This window comes from Diceros bicornis, chromosome 38 (genome assembly GCF_020826845.1).
Source record: "Diceros bicornis minor isolate mBicDic1 chromosome 38, mDicBic1.mat.cur, whole genome shotgun sequence".
Taxonomy (NCBI): domain Eukaryota; kingdom Metazoa; phylum Chordata; class Mammalia; order Perissodactyla; family Rhinocerotidae; genus Diceros; species Diceros bicornis.
The window spans coordinates 25,986,610-26,011,023 of record NC_080777.1 but is presented as its reverse complement, the minus strand read 5'-3'; the positions used below and the strand labels follow the sequence as shown (position 1 = coordinate 26,011,023).

Sequence of the window (24,414 nt, the reverse complement as noted above, 5' to 3'; positions counted from 1 at the left end):
CTTTGAAGATAGGGATGAATGCCTCCCTTCCTCTAACATCAATACCAATACTCTTGAAGTTTTTCTTCCCGGAAACCAGGGTCAAGTTGACCTGCTGTGTAATGTGCTAAACTCCAGCAAAATATCTCCTTGTGATTTGAAAAAAAATATATCCCTGTCATACTTGATGTATGTTCTTTGTTCTGAAATGGTATGTAAGCATGCTGCAAATCTCGCTTCTCCAGAATGCTTTCTCCCTTTTGTGGAGACTGCCTTCCCAGCTCCAGTAAAATTCACCTTGTCTCTCCCATCTATAGAATGGTTATTGGTTATTTGCGTGGACAACAGTAATATGTAAGCTATACTCATTGGATACCTACAATTAAAATAAAAACAAAGAAGCTATTTGTCAAGAGCATTCCCTGTCAAAACCATCACTTATGAATTTTCGGGAATCTCAGGTTTCACTTGTTTATCTGGTTTTGCTCCCTGTATCCCCAGGTAAGAACCAGCGTGCAAAATTACTGAGCCCCTGCTGTGGTCAGTCACTGAAATAAGCATGTTCACCCAAACTATAAATGTAATTTTCTTATTTTTCTTCCATTCGGCCCGAGGAAACCGCGAAAGGAAAGCTAATGAATGTAATTCTGGGCGGGGTCTGTTGAAAGAAGAATGACTTCAACCAATTTTTGCCTACTTAACAGTTTTACCTAAGGTTGTCCCGGGAAACCTCAATAATTGCTACAATTATTGTGGAAATGCTGTTAACTTCTCCCCTTCAATACAGCCTGTTGACAAAAATCAAAAGGCGAATTTCAATTCTAAGCCACGGGGTTCAGAGAGTCGCCAAGATTCTGCCTCTGCAGAGCGCGACGGGCGGCAGATGCAATCATTTAAATAAGGCGCTGTCTTCCCATTGGCCAGGACTGCTGCTCAGTGATTGGCCCTGTGAGGAGGTGGGCGGGGCCCGGGCGCGCCCATTGGCAGAGGCGGGAAGTTTAAACGGAGGCAAAGGGCCACACTTGTTTTGCTCATCTTTTGAGTCTGCGAGCTTGTGGGCGTTGTTTCATTTCTCCTACGGTGTCGGTGTCGGTGTCGGTGTCGGTGTCGGGAGAAGAAGGGGGGATTCGCTCCCAGGATCTGCACAGCCGCCCCTGGGGGAAGCGGTTCCCCGTCCCGCTCCGGAGCAGCCTGGTGGGAGCCGGGCGGAGTCCCGGGGTGTCGGCGCTGTCATGGCGACCCGGCGCGGGGGGCGAAGGTGCTGGCGGGTGAGCCCCCCGGAGCCGAGGCCGCCGGCGGGGCTGCGGGACCCCGCGGCCCAGGAGGAGGCGGCTGCCCCGCCGGTGCTCTCCCTCAGCCACTTCCGCAAGTCGCCTTTCCTCTGCTTCGGGGCCGTCCGCCTGGGCGCCTCGCGGACGCTGCCTCTGGCCCTGGACAACCCGAACGAGGAGGTGGCCGAGGTGCAGGTGGCGCGCTTCCCCGCCGCCGACCGCGGCTTCAGCGTCTCGCCGCGCTCCTGGGTGCTGCAGGTGGGTCGTGGGCCCCCCGGGCGCCCCTCCTAGGACGGCGCGGCCGGAGAGAAGGGACCAGACGGGAGACCCTTGCGGGGGTGGGGTGGGGGGGTCAGGTCAGCTCCGTCTCGCTGATCTGGTGGGTCCTGTCCCGTATAGCCTGGGCCAGGGTACCCGGCCACTGGGGCGGCGGCTGCAGGGCAGCGCGCGTGCACGTAGCATCATGAGAAGCATATCGATAGACCTCTATTCAATCGAGAAGCGTTTTTAATAGACTTCAGGCATTGCGACAGACTCTTGTAGTTCTAAAGCAATGGGCAGCACTTTTTAAATTAATCCTCTTACTTACCTATCTTTCTGTCTGCCTGGCCAGCCCTCGTGGTCTAGTGGTTAAGATTCTTTGCTCTCACTGCCGTAGCCTGGGTTCCTTTCCCCGGTCAGGGAACCACACCTATCTGTCGGTTGTCATCCTGTGGCGGCCGCCTGTGGCTGTGATGCTGAAAGCTCTGCCACTGGGATTTCAAATTGCAGCAGGGTCACCCTAGTGGACAGGTGTCAGCGGAGCTTCCAGACTAAGACAAACTGGGAAGAAGGACCTGGCCCACTTGGAAAAAAATTGCCTATGAAAACCCTATGAATAGCAGCAGAGCTTGTCTGATATAGCGGCCGGAAGGGGAGAGGATCTGTCCACAGTTCTCTAGGAGATGGAATTCACTCCTGGGCACTAACAATAAATCCATCTATTTTTAAGATTGCCAGGAGTCCGTTGGTTAGAGCAGCTTTAAAAAAATTTTTTTAATTGCTTCCTATCAGTCGTCTCAGTATGCAAGTTAGTTTCTGTATGTATCCGGGAAACTGACTCCATGTAGAGTCAGGGTAACTCCATGTAGAGTCAGGGTAGCTACTTATTCGGCTGGAATATGTGAGCTTTGTTTTGGCTAAATGTCTACAGCAAAAAAACCGAAAACACCTCTTCAGGACTGTTTTCAACAAGCATGTGTGTTGTGTACGCACACTTTAGTATTTTAATCCATTTTTTTTTTTCTTTGCTGTAGTGTAATTTTAATGGTGAACCTCATTTTATGAATGTTGTTTCAAGAACTTCCCCTGGTAGCTTTTCTGCATTGCGTTGGCCAGAGGAATGTTCACCAAACCCAGAGAATTTGTGTGCTTATTTTGACTGCTGTGGCTTTACCATTGAGGAGAACCTCTGAAAGTGTGAAAATACACCATTAGCTGAGGGAGTCTGACGAGTTGTCTAAATAACGGCGTCATGACGCAGTGAGAAGAGGCTCCAATCTCAGGTCTATTGACTTGCGTGTCAGCAGTGGTTCAGCTGCACTAAGAACCTGCCCCTCCCCTCTAGTCTAGCAATGCTTGCTTTTCTTTCTGTGGAAACAGAGGGTGTTTTTTTTCTATCTACATAACACTTTTACTTATTTCTTTTTGTTATGTGGCACTAAATGGTTTTGTTTTGTTTTAGAATTTACTGTTTATAGAGTAAAAGTTCACTGTTTTTATTTTTTAAAACCAGCTGTTTATGATGTTTTATGGGTCAAAATGTTTATATGACTTATATGCTTTATGCTTTGAACAAAACTTGTCTTTTTTCCCCTGAAAAACAACAGACGCAGAGTTTGCTTTGTCACGGAGGGATTTTGCATTTGGCAAATTCCTGCCAGGTTGTGGGGTGCAGATGTTAATGTCTGAGCTTGGTGTCAGCCTGGGTTCTAACTGGTAGTGGTAGGACTTTGGCAAAATACTTAAAGCTTTCTGGACCTTGATGAGTTCATCTGTAAAATCACAGTACCTGCTTCCTAGGGATGTGAGGATTAAACTAGTTATAAAAGACCCCTGAAACTCTGCCTGGAACATAAATGTTTAACATATATCAGTAATGGTGACAATGTGGATTATAGAGGAGTTTTTGAGGAACAAAGAATTTAGCTAATCATCTTTATATTTCTTTTTAAGAAAGTCTTCATAATGCAAGGTCATTCTCTTTGAAATAGAAGTACTCTACATATTCTAAAGAAGTAGAAATATGTGATTAAATTTTTAAAAACTATTGAACTAAAATAAAATGATTTGGAGACTCTGTCTCATTGCTTTCATATACAATTAAGGTTATATTAGAATTTTATTTTGTTGTGAGCCTTGTTATTACTAGTGGCTTTTTTCCTTATAATGACATGAGATAGGGTAGGACAATATGTTTGATTAGTTAAATGTTATTAGGTTGTAGAGTGTTGGTGACTAACGATTATTAATCCTCTATTGTATTCTAAGTTGCATATGTTTCAGTTATTATACATCACTACTGTTATATTCATTTAATGTGTTCTTTTGATTATAGCCTAAAGAAAAAATTGTTATTTCTATTAACTGGACACCATTAAAAGAAGGCCGAGTAAGAGAGATTGTCACATTTCTTGTAAATGATATTGTGAAACACCAAGCCATTCTACTAGGAAATGCAGAAGAACAGAAAAAGAAGAAGGTAATAAGGTTTAATCATTCTGTGGTCTACTCCAAGAAAACAATAATATGTAAAACTGATTTTGATAATACTCTTGAAGTAACATACATAATATTGTTTATTTAAAGATAATATTCAATAGCTATCAATTTAATCTGTATGATCGCTTATCTTTGCAGAGAAGTCTTTGGAATACCATTAATAAGAAGAAAGTCTCAGCCTCTTCAAGTCATAAAAAGAGGAATTCAAATATTCAAAATGTTAATAAAACATTTAATGTTTCCCCAAAAGTTGACAGAGTTAGGAGCCCGCTACAAGCCTGTGAAAATTTGGCTATGAATGAAGGCTGTTCCCCAACAGAAAACAGTTCTTTAATCCTTGAAGAAAATAAAATACCCATATCACCTATTAATCCCACTTGCAAAGAATGCCGTGGTGAGACTTGCTTGCCGCTTTCTGTACGTAGATCTACTACTTACACATTTCTTCACGCATCTGAAAACAGGGAACTTATGAAAGAAGAAAGTACCAGCATTTCGAAAAATTTTAATTCTAATGAACAAGTCATAATTGAAACTTCCTTTAACTCCATAAATAATAGTAATGGCCAAAATGAAGAGAATAGTAAACTTCTTCTTACCCCAAACTATTCTTCAACTTTGAACATTACACAAAACCATGGAAATTTTCTAAGTCCTGATTCATTTGCAAATAATAGTCATGCAGCTAATAATGAACTAGAGTTAGTGGCATGTCTTTCATCAGATACATTTATGAAAGAAAATTCAAGGCCTGTACATTTGGAATCAAAAACTGTACATGAAATTTATCGGACGATTTTAAGTCCAGATTCTTTCGTAAATGATAATTATGGACTAAATCAGGATCTAGAATCAGAGTCAATGAATCCAATTCTATCCCCACATCAATTTGTAAGAGATAATATGGCCTATTTATGTATATCTCAGCAAACATGTAAATTATCACCATTATCAAATGAATATTCTCAGGCCTCACAGTCTCCTCAAAATCAGAGTGAAAAAAAAGTTTTACCTTGTTTTCCTGAATGTGAGGGTTTAAACTCTCCCAAGGTTATTTTCGAAGAACCCAAAGCTTTAGAAATGAAGTCAAATTGTTACAGTTTTACAAAACAAAATCAGCCTAAATTTCCTGCAGTTCAGGATATTTCTAAACGTGATAAACAACTTAAGAGGCGCCCAATACTTTCTGCCACTGTTACTAAAACGAAGCCCACCTGTTCCAGAGAAAACCAAACTGAGACTAATAAACCAAAGGCAAAAAGATGCCTCAACAGTATAGTAGGCGAAGGTGAAAAAGGAGCAGAGAATTCAAAAGAGAAGGATGCTTTTCATTCTTATCTTCCAGCTGCCAATCCAGCAGTGAGTCAATGTAAGAGTTATGAAAATGTAGTAACTTCTTCTTCCTCAAAGGCGGCTTTAGTTCCTCGTAAAAGAAAGGGTGAGGGCAACGTGGAAGATGCAAACGTGAGGGTTACAGTTACAGAACATACAGAAGTGCAAGAAATCAAAAGAATACATTTTTCTCCCGTGGAATCGAAAACATCAACTGTTAAAAAAACAGAAAACGTGATAACACTGGTCTCAAAACGTATTAGCAACAGAGAGAAATTAAACCTGAAGAAGAAAACCGGTGAGTCCTGTTTATAAAATCTTTAGTGAGAGTATACCTATAAATTGCGTATTTTCTGCTTCTTTGGTTTAGTACATTTGCTGTTGATAAGCTTGGGTTAACTTGTCCTTCTCATTTACCAGTTTGCTTAGTGGAAGATGGGGCAAATGTAGAGTGGGGCTGAATTCAGATATAGTTGTGATCTTGTTCTTGTTTAAGCTTTTGATATTTTGTTCATCACCACTTTTCTGCAGTGATTTTGATTTTTAAAAAATATTGCATTAAAATACTTATCTTGATGACTGTTTTGGCCCCTCCTCAAGTTTTGTACGCACGGAAGGTACTTGACTGGCCTCACCTGAGTCCAGGCCGTGCTTGGAAGACCCAGTGAAGTGCCTGGCCCCCACAGTGCCACCTGAGGGAACGCGGAAGAGGCCTTTGCACACCTTGTGCTCCTGGTGACGTTATTCTCCCTCAGCCTTTCCTCTGCCATTAATTATCAATGAAGATAGGGCCCCAGAGCTATGCGTTCCTTTGGGGAAAACCTCACTGTTCTTTCCCCATTACTCACAGCCTTGTCACCACTGTCTGCCTCAAAACCAGGGCTAATCCTATCAAGCCCGTTTAACCCGAATGACCTCATGTTTCCAGCAAGGTCCAGGCAGGAAGGCAGACCGCGCGCTAGTTAGTTAACAGCAAATTACAGTCCCGATCCACCTCTGCTCTATGCCTGAATCCGGCTGGGTGGTATTTAAATGCATGACTATTTATCTCAAGTAAGCCCTTATTTCTTTTTGGGTATATTTTCCTGGCTTATTGATCACTTTGATCCAGACTATCTTACCCCTGCCTTCTTTTCTCCTGAAACCTCTACCACCTGTCTTGCCTCTTCTCTTGTGATTGATAACCAGCTCACGTTTACTGAGCACGGGCTCTGTCAGACCCAGCTGTGAGTGCTTTATGGTACCTCCTTTAGAACTTACAACAATCATACAAAGTAGGTGTTATCAGTCCTACATCTTTCAAATGAGGAAACCAGTGCATTCAGGAGTTGGGTTCATTTGCCTGAGATCACAGAGCTAGTAAGTGAGAAAGCTGGAGTTCTCGTCCAGGCTCTTAGACCCCAGAGGTAGTCTCTGATCCTCATCTGAGCTGATGATCTGCTTCTTACTTCACTGGGGAAGTAGAAGATTGACATCAGGGAGCCTGCTGCCTCCAGCTTTGTCCTTTCCCAAGATGGTTTTGGCTGTTCCGGGTCTTTGTGGTTCCATACAAATTTTAGGATTGTTTGTTCTATTTCTGTGAAAATTGCCGTTGGAATTTTGATAGGGATTATGTTGAATCTGTAGATTGCTTTGTGTAGTACGGACATTTTAACAATATTAATTCTTCAAATCTATGAGCACAGAATATCTTTCCTTTTATTTATGTCTTCAGTTTCTTTTATTAGTGTCTTATAGTTTTCAGTGTACAGGTCTTTCCCCTCCTTGGTTAAATTTATTCCCAGGTGTTTCATTCTTTTTGATGCAATTATAAATGGAATTGTTTTTTTTAATTTCTCTTTCTGATAGTTCACTATTAGTGTATAGAAATGCAGCAAATTTTTATATATTGATTTTGTATCCTGCAACTTAACTGAATTCGTTTATTAGTTCTAACAGTTTTTGGTGGAGTCTTTAGAGTTTTCTACGTCTAATATCCTGTCGTCCACAAATAGTGACGATTTTACTTCTTCCTCTCCAATTTGGATGACCTTTCTTTTTCTTGCCCAGTTGCTCTGACTAGGACTTCCAATACTATGATGAATAAAAGAGGCGAGGGTGGGCATCTTTGTCTTATTACTGACCGTGTATCCTCTTATTAACTTTCATATCTATTGTTTTCTCACTAATTCAGATCTTTCACTTATTTCAAGTACTATAATCAACTTGTATTAACTCTGCTCCCTGATGACTTTTCCCTCTAGGTACATTCTTTTAGCAAATGTGAAGGCATCATATGTGACATCTTGTATCTACCTGTTAACTCTATTTCTTTGCTTGTATTGTTTTCTTGTTCCCTATAGATATGTTCTGACCAGATAACAAATTCTTTGACTATAAGAAACATATCTATTTTGATCTCCTACATGGTGTACAATAAATGATGAATGAATGACTTAGTAACTGAATGAATGAGCAAATGAACCGCTGAAGTGTTCACGTTTGATCCCATAGTTTACTTGATGTGGCCACCTAATTGATCCTCTTTGCAGGGTTTAAAAAGAATTGGACACGTTTGGTATCTGAGTTATGAGCCTATATAAGAGCATGGTAACTCACTAAGAGTGGCTTTAGCTTCTTTGTATTCTGGCAAACCTAGGAGAGCAGAGAAGTCAATTTTTCAAGGTGCATTTATTCAACATTGGTAAAGTGCCTACTATGTGCTGTGCGTTGTTCTAGCCTTGGTGGATACAAGGAGAAAAGATATAATTCCTGTCCTCAGGTTGCTCTCAGTCCTCTGGTTGAGCTATGTACAGGGAACCATGAAAGCACAGAAATGGAGACACTTTACTTGGCTCTGTGTGAATGGCAAAGAGCTGTGAGATGGTTCCAAGAAAGACTTCCCACAGAATAAAAGGGTTCCAGGCAGAGGGACTATCTTCTGCAAGGTTTCAGAATGAGGAATTTTTCCTCATAATTTTGTTTTTAAAATGTTCAAATACTAAGAACCTGATGACCTAATAAATATGATGTTACCATTTGGTCATGTGCCTTATTTTCACAATTGGCATAGATTTGCAATTTCTCTAAATCAAAACTAAGGAAACTTTTTCTCTAAAGGTCTCGATAGTAAGTGAATATTTAGGTTTTGCAGGCCAGGTGATCTCTATCACAACTACTGAACTCTGCTGTCGTAGGAAGGAAAACGGCCACAGACAATATGTAAATGAATGAGTGTGGCTGTGTTCCAAAAAAATTTTATTTATGGACACTGAAATTTGAATTTCATTTAATTTTCATGTGTCACGAAATATAATTCTTTTGATATTTTTCCCACTATTTACAAATGTAAAAACTATTTTTTAGATTGCAGACCATACAAAAACAGGCTGGATTTAGCTTCCCTCCTGTGCTTTTATTAGCTCTTTGCTTATATTTAGCAGCAGTGTAAGCTGGTGTGAAACCTGCTTTTGAGGGAGTGAACTGCGGTTCTGACAGGTTATTTGCCACCATGACTTTCAGTGCACTTTGTAGGTACCATCTACCATCCACCTCGCTCACCTGGGTTAGATATCTGGGAATCATCTGGAGTTCTCATTCTCCATCACTTGCCAAGTCAGCTGGTTGTTAAGGCTTGTTGGTTCTACTATTAAAATAACTCTTCTCTGTAATTTGTCTCCATTGCTTCTGTTTTAATTAAAATTCTCATAGCTAACTTAATAGCTTCCTTTTAACTTTCTGTCTCTGATCTTGACCTTTTTCATTCCACTGTCCATACTGTTTTCTAAAATATAAATGATGGTGTTCCATCCTAGATTGAAATCCTTCGTGGGCATACCAGGTGCTTCAAACGGATGAATAGTGCAGGCTCTGGAACTGTATTGCCCAGCTCTCCGCTTACTGGCTTGTCTAATCTCGACCAGGTGGCTTAAATACTCTAAGCCCCAGTATCCTAATTATATAAAATATAGATAATCACAGTACACTTGTCATAGGTTTGTTGTGTTGATTGCATGAGGTGACCTATATTAAAAGACCATGACAGTGCCTGGCACAAAGTATTCAAAGGTTAGCTGCCACGATTATTTTTAATATTATGGAATTCTTTTTTACCTCTTCCAACCTCTTCTTGTATTTTTCTTATATGTATTCTTTACTCCAGCCACATTGCAGTTCTGTTAACAGGCCAGTTCCTCACGCCTCACCTCCCCTTCACGAGTCAGCTCAAGTGTATCCCCATTTAGGAAGGCCGTCCTACCCTTGTAGGCGAAGTCAGCTCTTCCTTCTCTGTGTCCTCATAGCTCCTTATATGTACTTCTCTTTTACGTGGCGTATTATAGTTCTTTTTAAACTTCTATACTAGACTGAGAACTTCTCAAGGGCTGGAACCATATCTTTCAGTTCTGCATTCTCAGCACCTAATACAGAATCTGGAATAGATACACACAATAAGCTGTGGTTCATATTGTCTATAGACACACAATAAATTGTAGTTTCTGGTCTATAACTTCCAGATGTAGGTTTTATTGACCAGTGAGTTCATAGCCTAGTGCCTGGTGCATAGTAGTTACTCAGTATTTGCTAAATGGATATGATTGTGGAGAACTCAAATTTTAACTTTAAAACAGTTCATTCAGGGAATTTATATAGTTTTTTAATGCTCTTATTCTATTTTCTAATTTATTTTAGATTCAGTAGTCTACAGAACACCTAATTCTAAAACAAACAGAAGGACAAAACCCATTGTTGCTGTGGCACAGTCTAATTTGACCTTCATAAAACCATTAAAAACAGGCAAGTGTTTGTTATCTTTAAGGTCTCTGAGAAACTGACGTGGAATGAAGCATTAATTGCATTTCAAACAGAAATGAACTGATCCTTTTTTGTGGAATAAAAGCCTTGAAGAATTGTTCAAGTGTGTATTTAGATAACAATTAGGATATTTTCTCAGACTGTAATGAAGTTGACTCATGGTAACTTGGGATTTTTAAATAATCAGGAGATACTGCTTTACCGTTGCCCTTTTTACTTGGATTGCATTTCATACCTAAAATGCTTTCAACAGTTGCCAGTGAGAAGTGGAAAAGCAAATATTGTTGTTCAGTGTTTCAAAGGTGGTTTTGCTAGTTAAAATGGTTTTTGCTCTATATTGTGTAATAATTTAGAGGAAAATTTCTTATGCGGTAACCTAATTGTATTCTTAGATATTCCTAGACATCCAATGCCATTTGTTGCGAAAAACATGTTTTATGATGAGCGCTGGAAGGAAAAGCAGCAACAGGGCTTCACGTGGTGGCTAAATTTTATATTAACTCCTGATGACTTCACTGTAAAAACAAATATTTCTGAAGGTAAACATTAAATTAATGTTTAAATTAAAATTCATTTTAACAGATAGAGTTTTTAATGTGAGTTTTCCATTCTTTAATTATACATATTTTGTTTATTATTTATACTTAATGGCATAGTTCACTAATTCATTGACATGAGGGCTAAAAATTGTGTTGGTGAGCATTTTGAGAGAATTCTGTACTGTAAGGACTGAACTTTACTCTTTCTTTTTGCTTTCCACTCTTCCTCATCAGCCAATGCAATTTCCAGCCTTTCAGGTGAATGAGTTTTATTTTAATACAGATTTAATCTGAGTTAACAGTGAAATGTGGCTGCTAAGAAATCCAATTCAGACTTAGCTACATTAATAAAGTGTAATGTCCTGGTGAATATATTTCACAGTCTTGTGTGGCCTGATCACTTTAGGAATATTGTCTCCACTTTCTTTTTTTTTTTTCTCCATTTTCAAGTACCCTCATGTAAGATGTTTGTAGGCAAGCTATAGAATTTTGAGGGATTTGAAAACCAGTTGATATGGGGAGTTTTTAAAACATCTCAGTTTTTATTCCGGAAAAGAGAAGACTCAGGTACAGAACAAGAGGGAAACACTGTGACCTTCAAACTTTTGAGGGGTTTTCTCCTGAAAGAGAAGGAAACTTAACTTGTGCTGTTATCCCATAGAAATGATAGGGATCACTTCAACTCAAGATAAGGAAAAATTCTTGTAAACATCTAAATTGTGAAACCATCATATAGGCTATCTTGCAGAAGATGATTTCTCCATTGTTGCAGTGTTCAAGCAGAGAGACTGGTCTGTGTTAGAGACAAGCATATATAGGATTTTTACACTAAAAGGCCCTTTGATTAGATGATCTCTAAGGTTACTTTTCTTTTTTTCCAAAAGTACACAAAGCCTGATTTTTAGTTCTCTTCTTCAGAGAAAATGTTTTATAAAAATTCAAATCGCATTTCAAAATGAAATTGATTTTAAGAAATCAATTCTTTGGGAGCTTATATTTTTAATTTATAAAGAGGATGAAAGCAGAGAAACTAGTTAGGAGGCTACTTCACTAGTCTGGGTTAGAGATAATCGTGTGTGAACTTGGATCGCCGTGGTGGAGGGTGTGAGAAGTGGTTAGACTCGGGACACATTTTGCAGGTAGAGTCAATGGGTCGCAATGATAGATTGGCCTAAGGTACTGGGTGAACGGTGATACCTTTACTTTGAGACAGGGAAGAGAAGAGCAAGCTTGGAATGGGCAGGGAATAGATTCCGTTTTGGCCATCTTCAAGTGCATTTATTGCTGGATTTAAGGATATATATAAATATCATTTAACCAGAAACATTCTTCCTTTGTTTCTACCCAGTAAATGCTGCTTCTCTTCTCTTGGGAGTGGAGAGTCAACATAAAATAAGTGTTCCTAGAGCTCCTACAAAAGATGAAGTGTCTCTCCGAGCATACACTGCTCGGTGCAGATTGAATAGATTACGTCGTAAAGCATGTCATTTATTTACTTCCGAAAAAATGGTTAAAGCCATTAAAAAGCTTGAAATTGAAATTGAAGCTAGACGGTTAACTGTTCGAAAAGATAGACACCTCTGGAAAGATGTGGGTAAGAAGATTATAGAAATCTTGAAATTAATTCTTTAAAAACACTCTAGAGATTGTGTATTTCAGAGTCAAATATATATGTAAATTGGCTTTGCTGCCTAAAATCTCACATACTTAAATATGATCATATATATATTTCAGAGTGGAAGAATGCTTTGTTTAAATTATTTCATATAAGTGATTATCCTTTTTTTCCACTGATTTTTCTCCATGAAATTTTATTTATTGTCTCTATTTGATTATTGGTCCAAATTTACTCGCTTTTCATGTGCATTTCAGGAGAACGGCAGAAAGTCCTGAGTTGGCTGTTGTCGTATAATCCTTTGTGGCTACGAATTGGCCTAGAGGTAAGTAGGCCTCTACTTTTAATAGACTTTTTAATAAAATATGATTTCACTTATAAAGTCATTTGGTTAGCATAATCGATCCTTCAATGTAAATTTAAGGTCCTCTAATAAATGCTCACTAGGCCTTTATATATTATTGCCATTTCCTTGTGTAACAATTTTCCTGTTAGTTTCTTAAATATATATAATTTGGTACTGCATTTAATAATAGATATAGTAAGATCCTTTTTGAGAATTTACAAATGACAATGCTAGGCTGTTTCAATACATTTTTTAATTTAAACCTCTTCAAAACCCAGTGAGGTATATATTATTATTTTCACTTCACTTTCACTTTCACTTCTGTTTCACGATACAGAAGCTTAGATGTTAAGTGACTTGCTGAATGGCAATAATTGGTCAGGATTTGAATCTACACCAGTCTGATGCCATTGTAACCATTTTGATGGAAGACTGCTCCTAAAAATGTCATCAGAATTTAAGTTTTTCACGTGGTGCAGGGCTCAATAATATTAATGTTAAAACTAACTGAAAACTAACTGAATTAGAAAGCCACTGGTAGCTGACTGTTATAAATATGCTTTTGTTAAAAAAACCTCTGTGATTCCATTGCCATTAGTCTTTTACTGATATACTTTTATACTTTCTTTAGGCTTTTTACCTTCATCATGTGGGATATCCTATTCTTACTTCAATTGAGTCTAGGTTTTAGAGTAGAAAAATGTTTCCGACTGAAAGCATCTTTGTAGTAATCTGGATTTGTTTAACAAGAAGTTGAGGCTGAGAGAGAACAAATGATAAGCTTGCTATGGTCACACAGCTTGGTAGTGTCATTGCTAAGAGTTATTTCCATCCTTACTTCAACTGACTTGAAATTCAATTCAATTTCTTATTTCTTTCAATGAAAGGTTAATCAGAAAATTACATATCAACTGGCTTTGCTTCACACGTCAAATAATTCTGGATCCTCAGTTGAAGTAGAACCTCTCTATTTGGGGCATAGCTTTCTTGTGGCTGAGGTAAAAAGCAGGAGAGTTAGGTAGAAACTTGCAATGCCTTTTAAAACGTCTGCTTAGGTGTAGTGTACGTCACGTCTGTCCATATTCCACTGGCCAAACCGCATTGCCTGACCAAACACACATGAGGCAGGAATATTATCCTCCCACAAGAGACACAGCAGGTCTGTGGCAGTTGGTTGGGATAGGTAATAATCCTTTTACAGGGAAGGGAGGGATGAATAATTGTGAAGAAAATGTTCTCCCGCACCACCACACCTCAGGGTTCTATTAGTGGGCTTGACTTTTGGGGGTTTTAGGAAAGCATCAAAGACCAAAAAAATAAATCAAGATAAAATTTTCTTATTTTGGCAGATATTAGTACTTTTCCATGCTTTTGTCTCTATATTTTGTCAACGTAAGGTTATAGAATATAATTTGCTCCGTTTTTAGTGTTTTCTAATTGCTTTAAACATCATTAATAATAAGCATATTGATACTAAATTAATTTCATATTTAAGTCATTGATTATAAACAGATCTGAACTTCCCAAATTATGATCTTAGATGATTTACAAATGGTTTTCCGTTTGTTAACTATTAGAAAATTTTGAATGTTTAGGTTTTTGTTGTACCTTCATGATCTACTTGGTGGGACAGTTATAATTACCTTTGAACAACATGCCTACATTTGATAGTTCTTTAACTTAAAGGAAAAAATTCAAATGCAAATATTGCTTGTCATATGATTTTTAAGAATTTATTTTAGTCTTGAGCTTTTGTCTTTTTTCATTATGAAGCATACTATATCTACTAAGAAATGCATCAAACATATATGTACAGTTTAAAGAGGCTACTTAGCAAATATTGGTGTCACTTCCTTACTATTTAGGAAGTAGAGCACTGCCAGTTCCTTAGAAGATCGTGTTTGCCCTTCCCTTACTGCATCCCTTCTTAGAGATAACGTAGTCGTGACTTTGGCTTTAATTTCTTTTCAGACAATTTATGGAGAACTCATATCTTTGGAAGACAACAGTGATGTCATGGGGTTGGCTATGTTTATTCTGAATCGCTTACTTTGGAATCCTGATATAGCAGCTGAGTATAGACACCCCACTGTTCCTCATCTGTATGGAGAAGGTAAGGAGTTCTGTCTCCACTGCATTCTCTCCACGCTATGCATACATGGCTTCTTCTCATTCTTTCTGTCTCTGTTTGAAATTTACCTTCTTAGAGAAACCAACATAAACAGTCTCTCTTTCCACTGCTGTCCCTTCCTCCACCCCCACTGTTCCCTCTATCACTATAATTATTTCCACCTGTTGATTGTCTCTACCCACTTCTCCCCCCAAGTAGGCTGTCAGCTCTATGCGGATCATATTTGTTTTAGTTTGCTACTGTATATATAGCACGTAGGATGGTACCTGCATCTATTAGGTGCTCATTAAATATTTGTTGAATGAGAAGAGTTAAATCACTAGATGTCTCTGTGCCTCTATTTCCTTCTCCATGAATTAGAAATATTAAGTTGTAGGTGTGTCTCCTCGCGTTCTTGTGAGTGTTCGGTGAATTCCATCACGTAAAGCACTAAGCAGGCACATAGTGCTGTACATGTGCTGTTACTTCTTTACTAGCACATTGTTATCATCATATTTTAAGGTGAAACTTGTCTTTCGCAGTTAACTTGCTATACTTTTTTATACTTTATTTAAGGTCACGAAGAAGCTTTGTCTAAGTTTACACTGAAAAAGTTACTGTTGTTGGTTTGTTTCCTTGATTATGCCAAACTCTCCAGACTTATTGATCATGATCCTTGCCTCTTCTGTAAAGATGCTGAATTCAAGGTATAGTTTTCGTTTTATATTTTACGTTTTATATTTTTCATTTAAGACTTTTGCTTGCTTTTATTGTATATTTTCTCTTTAGAAAAAGTGAGTTTCTCAAAGAACAGTGCTCTGGTGTAGAACAGGAATGCTTGTCTAGTGAGTCCTGTCAGTGGTTCTAACACTGCCTAGTGTGTTGGTTGATGTTCCACCAGCTCATCACCTTATTCTTAACGTTGATTTGAGAAAGAATGAAACTATGCTGCTGAGGAATTTGAGGGGGAAATTTCTTTCCTAATTTAGTATATTATCGAATTAATGCTAATTTTTAGAGTGTATTATTATGAGCAATTTTTTCAAAGGTCTTTAATTGGAAACAGATGAGATTTGCATGATTACTGTATGATATGAAAGTGACAATCTTTTTATACTACTATTAATTTTACATTATTTCTATAGGTACGGAATGATTTAAAGGGTTTGTTTTTATTGTAAACAGAATTATAATATTGGAGTATAATGCCTGTAACCTGTTTCTCCACAGACGAGTAAAGACATTCTTCTGGCTTTTTCACGAGACTTCCTCAGTGGCAGTAGTGGTGACCTTTCCCGTTACCTTAGCTTATTGGGATTACCTGTTCACCACATTCAGACACCGCTTGATGAGTTTGATTTTGCTGTTACAAATCTTGCTGTGGACTTGCAGTGTGGAGTGCGTCTTGTGTAAGTATAAGAAATAGAATTATTTTACTTAAGGGAAGAGACTAAACTTCTCTGGAAAACACTTATTTCTGTATTTATGCAATCTTTCTTGCTCTTTCATTTAATGGAATAAATTTAGGCTTAAAACAAATTGGGATAAGTATCTGCAACACTTTGGGAAAATGGTGTCAACCGTAGACCCAGAAACCTTGCCTCTTATCCACACATTTTTATTCCCCTGCTGGCGTGTGACTAGGGTCTGTGAGTAGGAACTACTGATGCCCCAGAATAGGAGTGGGGAAAAGCATGGAACTAACGAAAATATCAAACATTTAAATAACACTTTGTGTCTATAGTGGTTTCTTTTTTTTTTTTTGGCTTCTTTTTTCTTTTTTTTTTCTTTTTGCTGAGGAAGATTCACCCTGAGCTAACATGTGTTGCCAACCTTCCTCTTTTTCTCTCTGTATGTGAGCTGCTGCCACAGCATGGCCACTGATAGATGAGTGGTGTAGGTCCACACCCAGGAACTGAACCCAGGCCGCCAAAGTGGAGCATGCCAAACTTCACCACTAGGCCACCGGGGCTGGCCCAACAGTGGTTTCTTGAGTATTACATCATTTGAGACCAATTTTAGTAGTAGTAACCTTGTTTTACACAGGAGGAAAAGTAAGATGAAGAAGTAAAATGGTGTGCCCAAGTTTTGTAAGTGGCTTTGGGATATAAACTCAGGATGCCTGGCTTCCAATCACGCAGTGTTTCCTCAGTAACAAACTGTAATCCTCAAAGTTGGCTTTGGTATAAGTACGATGAGTTAAAATTCCTGCTCTGGAAGGAGTGGCCTTTAGCGTGGTACTAGGGTTGGCCTCTTTAGGATATCTGGATTGGGGACGTTTGTGGTGTTTCAAGGAAACTCTCTAATTTATGTAATGTTCCACATTTGTGAGGAAGGGATCCCTAGATATTTATGAATCTCCAGTTCTTCAAAAACAACATACGTGTCACTTGTTTCCTTCTAAATTAAATTTCCACGAACATTCTTTTCTTTTCTGATGATAGATTCTTACAAGGTAAAGTCTTTTGAACTTACTATAGTTTTCTCACCTGAGCACTTTCTGTATAGTCTAGAGCATTTGCTGAATATGTTTCACATATGATTTTTATATTTGTTTCATTTGTTCATTTCATAGATCCAAGCCACCACATCTGTTTTCTGGCCAATAGGAATTCACATTTTTAGACTTTTTCCCCTTTCCAGGAGGAGCAGTGATTGGTTTTATGTTCTGTGCTATTTTTCACAAAGAAAGACATGTTTTATGTTTTCACAGGAGTTACTGAGGTCTCAGCAACGTTGGATGTTGATGCATTGTAGGTGGTCAGGAACTCTTACTAGCTATGAGACTCTATCTTGCATTCCAAATATCTCTTTTCTTCAGTGTCAGCAAAATGATCATAGATCTTTGAGGTCATCTGAGAATACTTGGGAATGGTTAATCCACCAATGCCATAGGTGGTAGGTCAGTCTGCTGTTGCAGAAATGCTTCATACATCGATTGGGTGGTTGGCCTAGAATGATCATAAGTTGCTTTCTAACCTTTGGAAATGATGGTTCTATAAACAATTCTGATGAACTTTAGCTATATACAGTAATCAGGGCTTGCTTTTTTCTGTGGAAACAGCAATTATTGTCTAGTAGATAAAACACTAGTGACCTAGACGGTATTAGGGGTTTGAATTTAAACTGTGGTGTATATGTCTTTTTAAGGTAGGCACGCAAATATTTTTACAGTAGTCTGGAATAGATATAAGAGAATGGCTTTGGTCACTGATAAAACTGGGTTTTAGTTCTGATGTTAGATCTGTCATTACTAGCTATGTGACCATAGACAATTTACTTAACTTCTCTGTGCTTTGGTTTCTTCATCTGCGAAAAAACCGGGATAATAATGCCTGATTGTGGGATTTGTCGTGAGGACCAAAATAAGAAAAGACAGCACTTGATGTGTAGAATACCGTGAGCCCTCAAGAAACATCCGTTTTCCTTTTCCTTTTCCCTATAGAACCCTGTTATCTTGTTCATATGTGCGTTTGTGTGTGTATATCTCATTTTTCTTTCTTCCATTCTATTCATAGACCTCAACCCCCAGGCTTAAAATGAGAAATAACTCTATTTGCTAACTGTGGAGCAACAGAGTTTTGAGATAGGCTTTTGAAGTCTTTCTAACCTAAAACTTGACATTTGGGGGATTTATGTGAGTGATAACTATATTTAAATGAAGTTCATTATTCATATATGCTTTTATTACCAATTTCATCTGAAAATTTACCATTAGACGAACCATGGAACTTCTCACAGGGGACCAGTCTCTCTCAAAGAAGCTCAGGATTCCTGCAATAAGTCGTCTTCAGAAGATGCACAATGTTGACATCGTTCTTCAAATTCTTAAATCACGAGGAATTCAATTAAATGATGAACATGGTAAATATTGAGTGAAGATAAAACTCACTGAAAATCGATATGTACTTACGTTGTGCTAACGGACTATCTTTTCATTTGCAGGAAATACAATCCTATCTAAGGATATTGTGGATAGGCACAGAGAAAAAACTCTTGCGTTGCTTTGGAAAATAGCATTTGCTTTTCAGGTATGGTACATTTGGTACATTTTGCACTTTTTATCAATAATCAATATTTATTTATAACAGCATTTTGCATCAAATAAAGACTAACAATGATAACTTTTACTTACTGGACTTTATTCTGTCCCAGGAACTGTGATAATTGCTTTATATATGTTCCACTTTAATTTTCACAACACCCCTGTAAGGTAGGTGTTATCACTACTTCCTAGGTGAGGAAACTGAAGCTAAAGGTCACATCACTGATAGGACAGAGATGAGATTAGAACCCAGCTCATGTGGCCCCAAATCCTGTGCACTAACCACTACACATTTGTTTGCCTTAAAAAAAAAATGATAGAAGACTTTAACTTCTGTGGGTTAAAATCATATATGAAAAATATGGTGATATTTATTCTTGTTTTGTATTTCAGGTGGATATTTCCCTTAATTTAGATCAGTTAAAGGAAGAAATTGACTTTTTAAAACACACACAGAGTATGAAGAAAACAATGTCTGCACTCTCATCCCGTTCTGATAGTGTTACCAGTAAGAAACAAGACAAAAGGAGTAGCAGTTCTTTTGAACAATACAGTGGAAGCATAAAGCTGTTGATGGATTGGGTAAATGCTGTTTGTGCCTTCTATAATAAAAAAGTAAGTTTCTTTGTTTTTATTTTAGTTGAATATCTTTAGATAACATTTGATTAGAGTCAATTAAACTTAATGCATAAAATCTTTTCTTGCATTTATTAAATAATTTAGTTTATATGTATAAGCCAACTTTTCCTCGAATGAGTGAGGATATTATCACATACCATGTTTTATCTTATCTAAGATGTCAACAATTGTATAATGTATGATTATTTTATGTATCAGTAAGAAAGAAAAAATTCCTAGTGGGAGTCTTCATAGGAGATATTTGCATAAAACTGGGGTGCCAAAGGGTCACACCCTTATTGCACAGGTAAATGCACATAAACCCCCATGTGGAAAAGGACAAAAGAGAACATTACCACTGGGTAGAAAGAGGAAGAAAAAAATTTAATTTTTGTCCTTTATAATCATTTGTTAGATTGATACTGTATTTCTGTATGAAATGTAACTTTACTTGTAAATACGTGAAAATAAATTGTCCTGACACACATGAATATAATAGCTGATAAGGAATATAAAACAGGAAAGGTAACACAGAGGACATGTAACTAAGCATGGTAAACTGCTATACCTTGAACAAGCATTGTTAGAAAAATTGTCAAATATATGGATAATGTTCTATGTTTTCATTAAGTGCCAGAAAGCCACTGAAGGCTGTATGGGAGAATCTGTTCCATGCCCTTCTCCTAACTTCTGGTGTTGTTGGCAATCCTTGGCATCCCTTGGCTTGTAGACACATCACTCCAATCTCGGCCTCTGTCCTCACATGGCATTCTCCCTGTGTGTCTGTCTTTGCATCTCTCTCTTTTTCTATTAAGGACACCAGTCATATTCGATTAAGAACCCACCCTACTCCAGTCTGACCCCATGTTAATCAAATCTGCAATGACCTTATATCCAAATAAGGTCACATTATGAGGTTCCAGGGAAGGACATGGCTTTTTGACAGACCCTATCCAACTCAACACAACGATATAATCAAATTCTATTTTTGGAATAGTTAATATTTTATAATTGAGAATTTGGCTTTGACTATGGTATTGTACTAGGTGCTGTTAGAAATTAATGTTCAATAGCTGTTAGTTCTTAAAAGGAATTATGGACTGTAAAACGATTAGTATCTATATTGCTATCTAAATCTAGTTAATTATTTTTCTGGTATTCCTAATCAGGTGGAGAATTTTACAGTGTCTTTCTCAGATGGTCGGGTGTTATGTTATCTGATCCACCACTATCATCCTTACTATGTACCTCTTGACGCTATATGTCAGCGTACTACCCAGACCGTGGAATGTACGCAGACTGGTTCAGTGGTGTTAAATTCATCATCTGAGTCTGATGGGAGCTTTTTGGAAATGTCTCTTAAAACACCCGATCACGGTTAGTCCCTCCTGGTTGATTAACTTTTCCAATTTTTTCTTTGCCATGTCTGATTTTTGGCCAGAGCAGTCTAATCTCTCTCTTTTACTTGCATAGTAGAAAATGCTTCAGGAGTATACAAAGAACTCCTAGAAAATGAGAAGAAAAATTTTCAGTTGGTGAGGTCCGCAGTTAGAGACCTTGGTGGAGTCCCTGCTATGATCCATCATTCCGATATGTCAAATACAATTCCAGACGAGAAGGTAGGTAAAAGAAGAGTTTCTAACTAATAACTCCTGATAGTAAGAGTCTCCGAAGATGACAGTAAGTTGCACATTCTCTGTAGATCTTCTCCTTTCATCTTTTCTGTTTTCTCCTAGGTGGTTATCACCTATTTGTCATGTCTTTGTGCAAGGCTTTTGGATCTTCGTAAAGAAACAAGAGCTGCTCGACTGATACAAACAACTTGGAGGAAATATAAACTAAAAATGGATCTGAAACGCCATCAGGTACTCCTCCAGAATGAAAACACTGTCATGTAAATTGTGGTTTGTAAGATGCCAGTTGATTGATTCTTGATATGGTTTTTACATTTTACTGATGTATGAAATTATTGAGGTAATTTTAATAATTGTGTGCATGTGGGGTTGGGGATGGATATTTCTCCCTAACTCCTGATGTTTCCTTCATTTGATGTATCTTCCAGCCTCTGTCCACCCTTTCACTTAGTCTTCTCTCGGGGAAGTGGAATAACATATCCACTTTGTAAATTTGTAAAAAAATAAATGGGATGCCTGATTCGGCTCTGCTCTCCTTCCTCCTGGAATCTGACTTGCCTGCAGGGAACAGGAGTTTTCCATGAATTTTTCATGCTGTGCTCTGGGAGGCTTGACCTTAGCTGTCTCTGCTTGGGCCTGGGGGTCAAGTGTCTGATTTTGCAGTTCAATTAGCCAGCTCATTTTCTCTGCCATGAAACTGTCTTCCAGTTTATCCTTGATTCGTTTAAAAGTGGTATTTTGGTTTCCACTGTTTTATTTCTCACAATGTTTAGAATCTGGGCACAAGGTTAAGGATGTTATTTCTTGTTTCCCTTTGTGACCCCAATAGTACGAAAATTTGCCTTAACGTAAAATGTTTTCTTGAGTTCTGAAAAAAATGTCATTTTTAACAATTAGAGAAATGTTCTCAATCAAGTTGAACAAACTATTTTAATCCTTTTATCTCCCTACTCCTTCCACTAATAATGCTATATTTATTTATTTGGAAAAATCAAGCAAAATAAAACAAGTAGCCATGCTTCCTAACATTTATCGGATATTTCAGAAACATGTTCTACTCACTGTTACTCCTCAATTTTGAATTACAGCCCATTTATGATAAAGTTCTTAGTAACAGCCAAATTTTGGCAACTCTTACATGTATTCTCTCAGACCATATCAGACCTGGAACCAACACTAATTGGATTAATTTCCTCTTGCTGCACTCAAAGTCTTGATAGTCAATTCTGGGAAATAGGCAGTGGCTCACACTCACCAATGGTCTTCTCTGCTACCATTCTCTGCCTTTTTCTGCCCCTCATCTTCTCAGGATATGCCTCCTTTGCCCACATATCCCTTGGAGGATGACTTCTGGAGGCTTCTAGGAGAATTGTTTTAGGAAAGTTTTCGAAGACTCTGTCCTGGAAGTCCTCAAATTATTTCATTCATTCTTTTTATATGGCATTAAATGAGAGATTTAATGTTCCTTGAAACATATCAATTAGTTTTTTTTTTTTCCCTGAGGAAGATTGGCCCTGAGCTAATATCTGTTGCCAATCTTCCTCTGTTTTTTGTACATGGGATGCCGCCACAGCATGGCTTGAGTGGTGTGTAGGTACACACCCAGATCCAAACCTGCGAACCCCTGGCCACCGAAGTGGAATGCACAAACTTTAACCACTACGCCGCTGGGTGGGTCCCCAGATGTATTTTTCTCTTTTGGTAAATGAAATCTACTTTATTTTCTGCTCAAGATAGCCTAGTATTGATCAGATACAATCATAGCTTGTTTTATTGAGTTTTGCTTTATTGCACTTTGCAGATAATTGCATTTTCTACAAGACCCCCCACCAGGAAAAATATTACAACTTGCTGAAGACTCAGATGATAGTTAGCATCTTTTTAGCAATAAAGTATTTTTTAATTGAGATATGTGCACTTTTTTTTTAGATATAATGCTATTGCATACTTAATAGACTACAGTATAGTATAAATATAATTTTTATGTGCACTGGGAAACCAAAAAATTTGTGACTTGCTTTGTTGTGATATTTGCTTTATTGCGGAACCAAACCCACAATACCTCCAAGATATGCCTGTATTAACTGCAGATTTCTTAGCTTTTCCTGGTGACAACCCTTTTCTTGATTTATTTTTTGGGTCCAAGTAGTGGAAATTTCCCCTTTTTGAAGACCACTGCCTTTCTCCTTTCTCCAGGTGACCATGCTCCTTTTCTTGTATAATTATACTGACATCCAATTATATCTTATCATTTGCTATTTGGGATCTTAAGCAGCAGATTCCCTATATATTCTGGTAGAAATATTGCAAGCTAGTAAGCATATCAACGTTGCCTTGAGGTAGCTCTTTTCCAGGTTTTATATTTTGCTTTCACGTCATTGTTGTAATTTATGTAAACTATCCATTGAGAATGGAATGGCTCAAGCTCTTGCAGTGACAAAGAAGCTTTGGTTAATGGCCAGAATTACCTGATGAATGAAGCAGGATTATCTAAGTGTCCCCTGACACATTCCACCTCTTGGTCCTTCCTGTCACTGAGTAGGCACACACTCTAAAGCAAAATAAATCCTTGTATTTGGCCCCGATACAAGGGAAGATAAAAATAAGTTGGTAACAGGTTGGCTCAGTAACAGTGTAGGATTAAAAACGATGATGTGCAGTCTGACTTAGAGCAGATCAGTGACTGCAGGCCATTAGCTCATGGAGATTTTCAGATAATTGCTAGTTTTTGTAATATATTTGCCTGTTTGGATTTATCTACCTCCCATCTGTACCTGCTTTAATGTCACGTGAAATTGTTCCGTATTAGTTTGCTTGAGATTGAAATGATCTACAAACCAGGTAAGTTTCAGTTTGCTTTAACCTGTTGTATCCAAGAATGCCCCGGCCCTTATAACTTTTGACTCAAATGCTACTTTTGAACTGCACCATATTATTTTAAGCTAATCGAGTGTGCTTTTTTTCATCTGAAATTTTTTTTTAAATTATGATAAAGAAAACATATCATAAAATTTACCATCTTAACTGTTTTCAAGTGTACCATTCAGTAGGGTTAAGTATATTTACATTGTTGTGAAACAGATCTCCAGAAAATTTTCAGCTTGGAGAACTGAAACTCTGACTCATTAAATAAGAACTCCCCATTTCCCCCTCCCCCAGCCCTAGTGACCACTATTCTATGTTTATTTCTATGAATGTGACTACTTTAGATACATCATGTAAGTGGAATCATATAGTATTTGTCCTTTTGTGACTGGCTTTTTCACTTAGCGTATGTTTTCAGGGTTCGTCTGTGTTGTAGCATGTGGCAGAATTTCCTTCATTTTTAAGGTTGCGTAGTATTCCATTGTATGTATATACCATGTTCTGTTTAT

The 24,414-nt window shown here is 38.0% G+C and overlaps 1 protein-coding gene across 3 annotated transcripts in view; it reads left to right on the top strand.

Annotated features, from left to right (window-relative positions):
- Nucleotides 1-1,013: 1,013 nt before the first annotated feature.
- ASPM (assembly factor for spindle microtubules) overlaps nucleotides 1,014-24,414 on the top strand; it is a 50,608-nt gene continuing 27,207 nt past the window's right edge. For 2 of the 3 annotated variants that reach the window (XM_058533735.1, XM_058533731.1), the window contains exons 1-16: nucleotides 1,014-1,508; nucleotides 3,847-3,990; nucleotides 4,149-5,640; nucleotides 10,011-10,115; nucleotides 10,526-10,672; nucleotides 12,021-12,266; nucleotides 12,545-12,612; nucleotides 14,605-14,746; nucleotides 15,320-15,450; nucleotides 15,974-16,152; nucleotides 18,462-18,607; nucleotides 18,689-18,774; nucleotides 19,182-19,403; nucleotides 20,576-20,783; nucleotides 20,880-21,025; nucleotides 21,143-21,271. In XM_058533735.1, the coding sequence (XP_058389718.1) occupies nucleotides 1,212-1,508; nucleotides 3,847-3,990; nucleotides 4,149-5,640; nucleotides 10,011-10,115; nucleotides 10,526-10,672; nucleotides 12,021-12,266; nucleotides 12,545-12,612; nucleotides 14,605-14,746; nucleotides 15,320-15,450; nucleotides 15,974-16,152; nucleotides 18,462-18,607; nucleotides 18,689-18,774; nucleotides 19,182-19,403; nucleotides 20,576-20,783; nucleotides 20,880-21,025; nucleotides 21,143-21,271 (3,888 nt within the window). In that variant the 5' untranslated portion in view covers nucleotides 1,014-1,211. The remainder of the gene's footprint in view (nucleotides 1,509-3,846; nucleotides 3,991-4,148; nucleotides 5,641-10,010; nucleotides 10,116-10,525; nucleotides 10,673-12,020; nucleotides 12,267-12,544; nucleotides 12,613-14,604; nucleotides 14,747-15,319; nucleotides 15,451-15,973; nucleotides 16,153-18,461; nucleotides 18,608-18,688; nucleotides 18,775-19,181; nucleotides 19,404-20,575; nucleotides 20,784-20,879; nucleotides 21,026-21,142; nucleotides 21,272-24,414) is intronic. The other variant, XM_058533732.1, reaches the window with a different exon arrangement.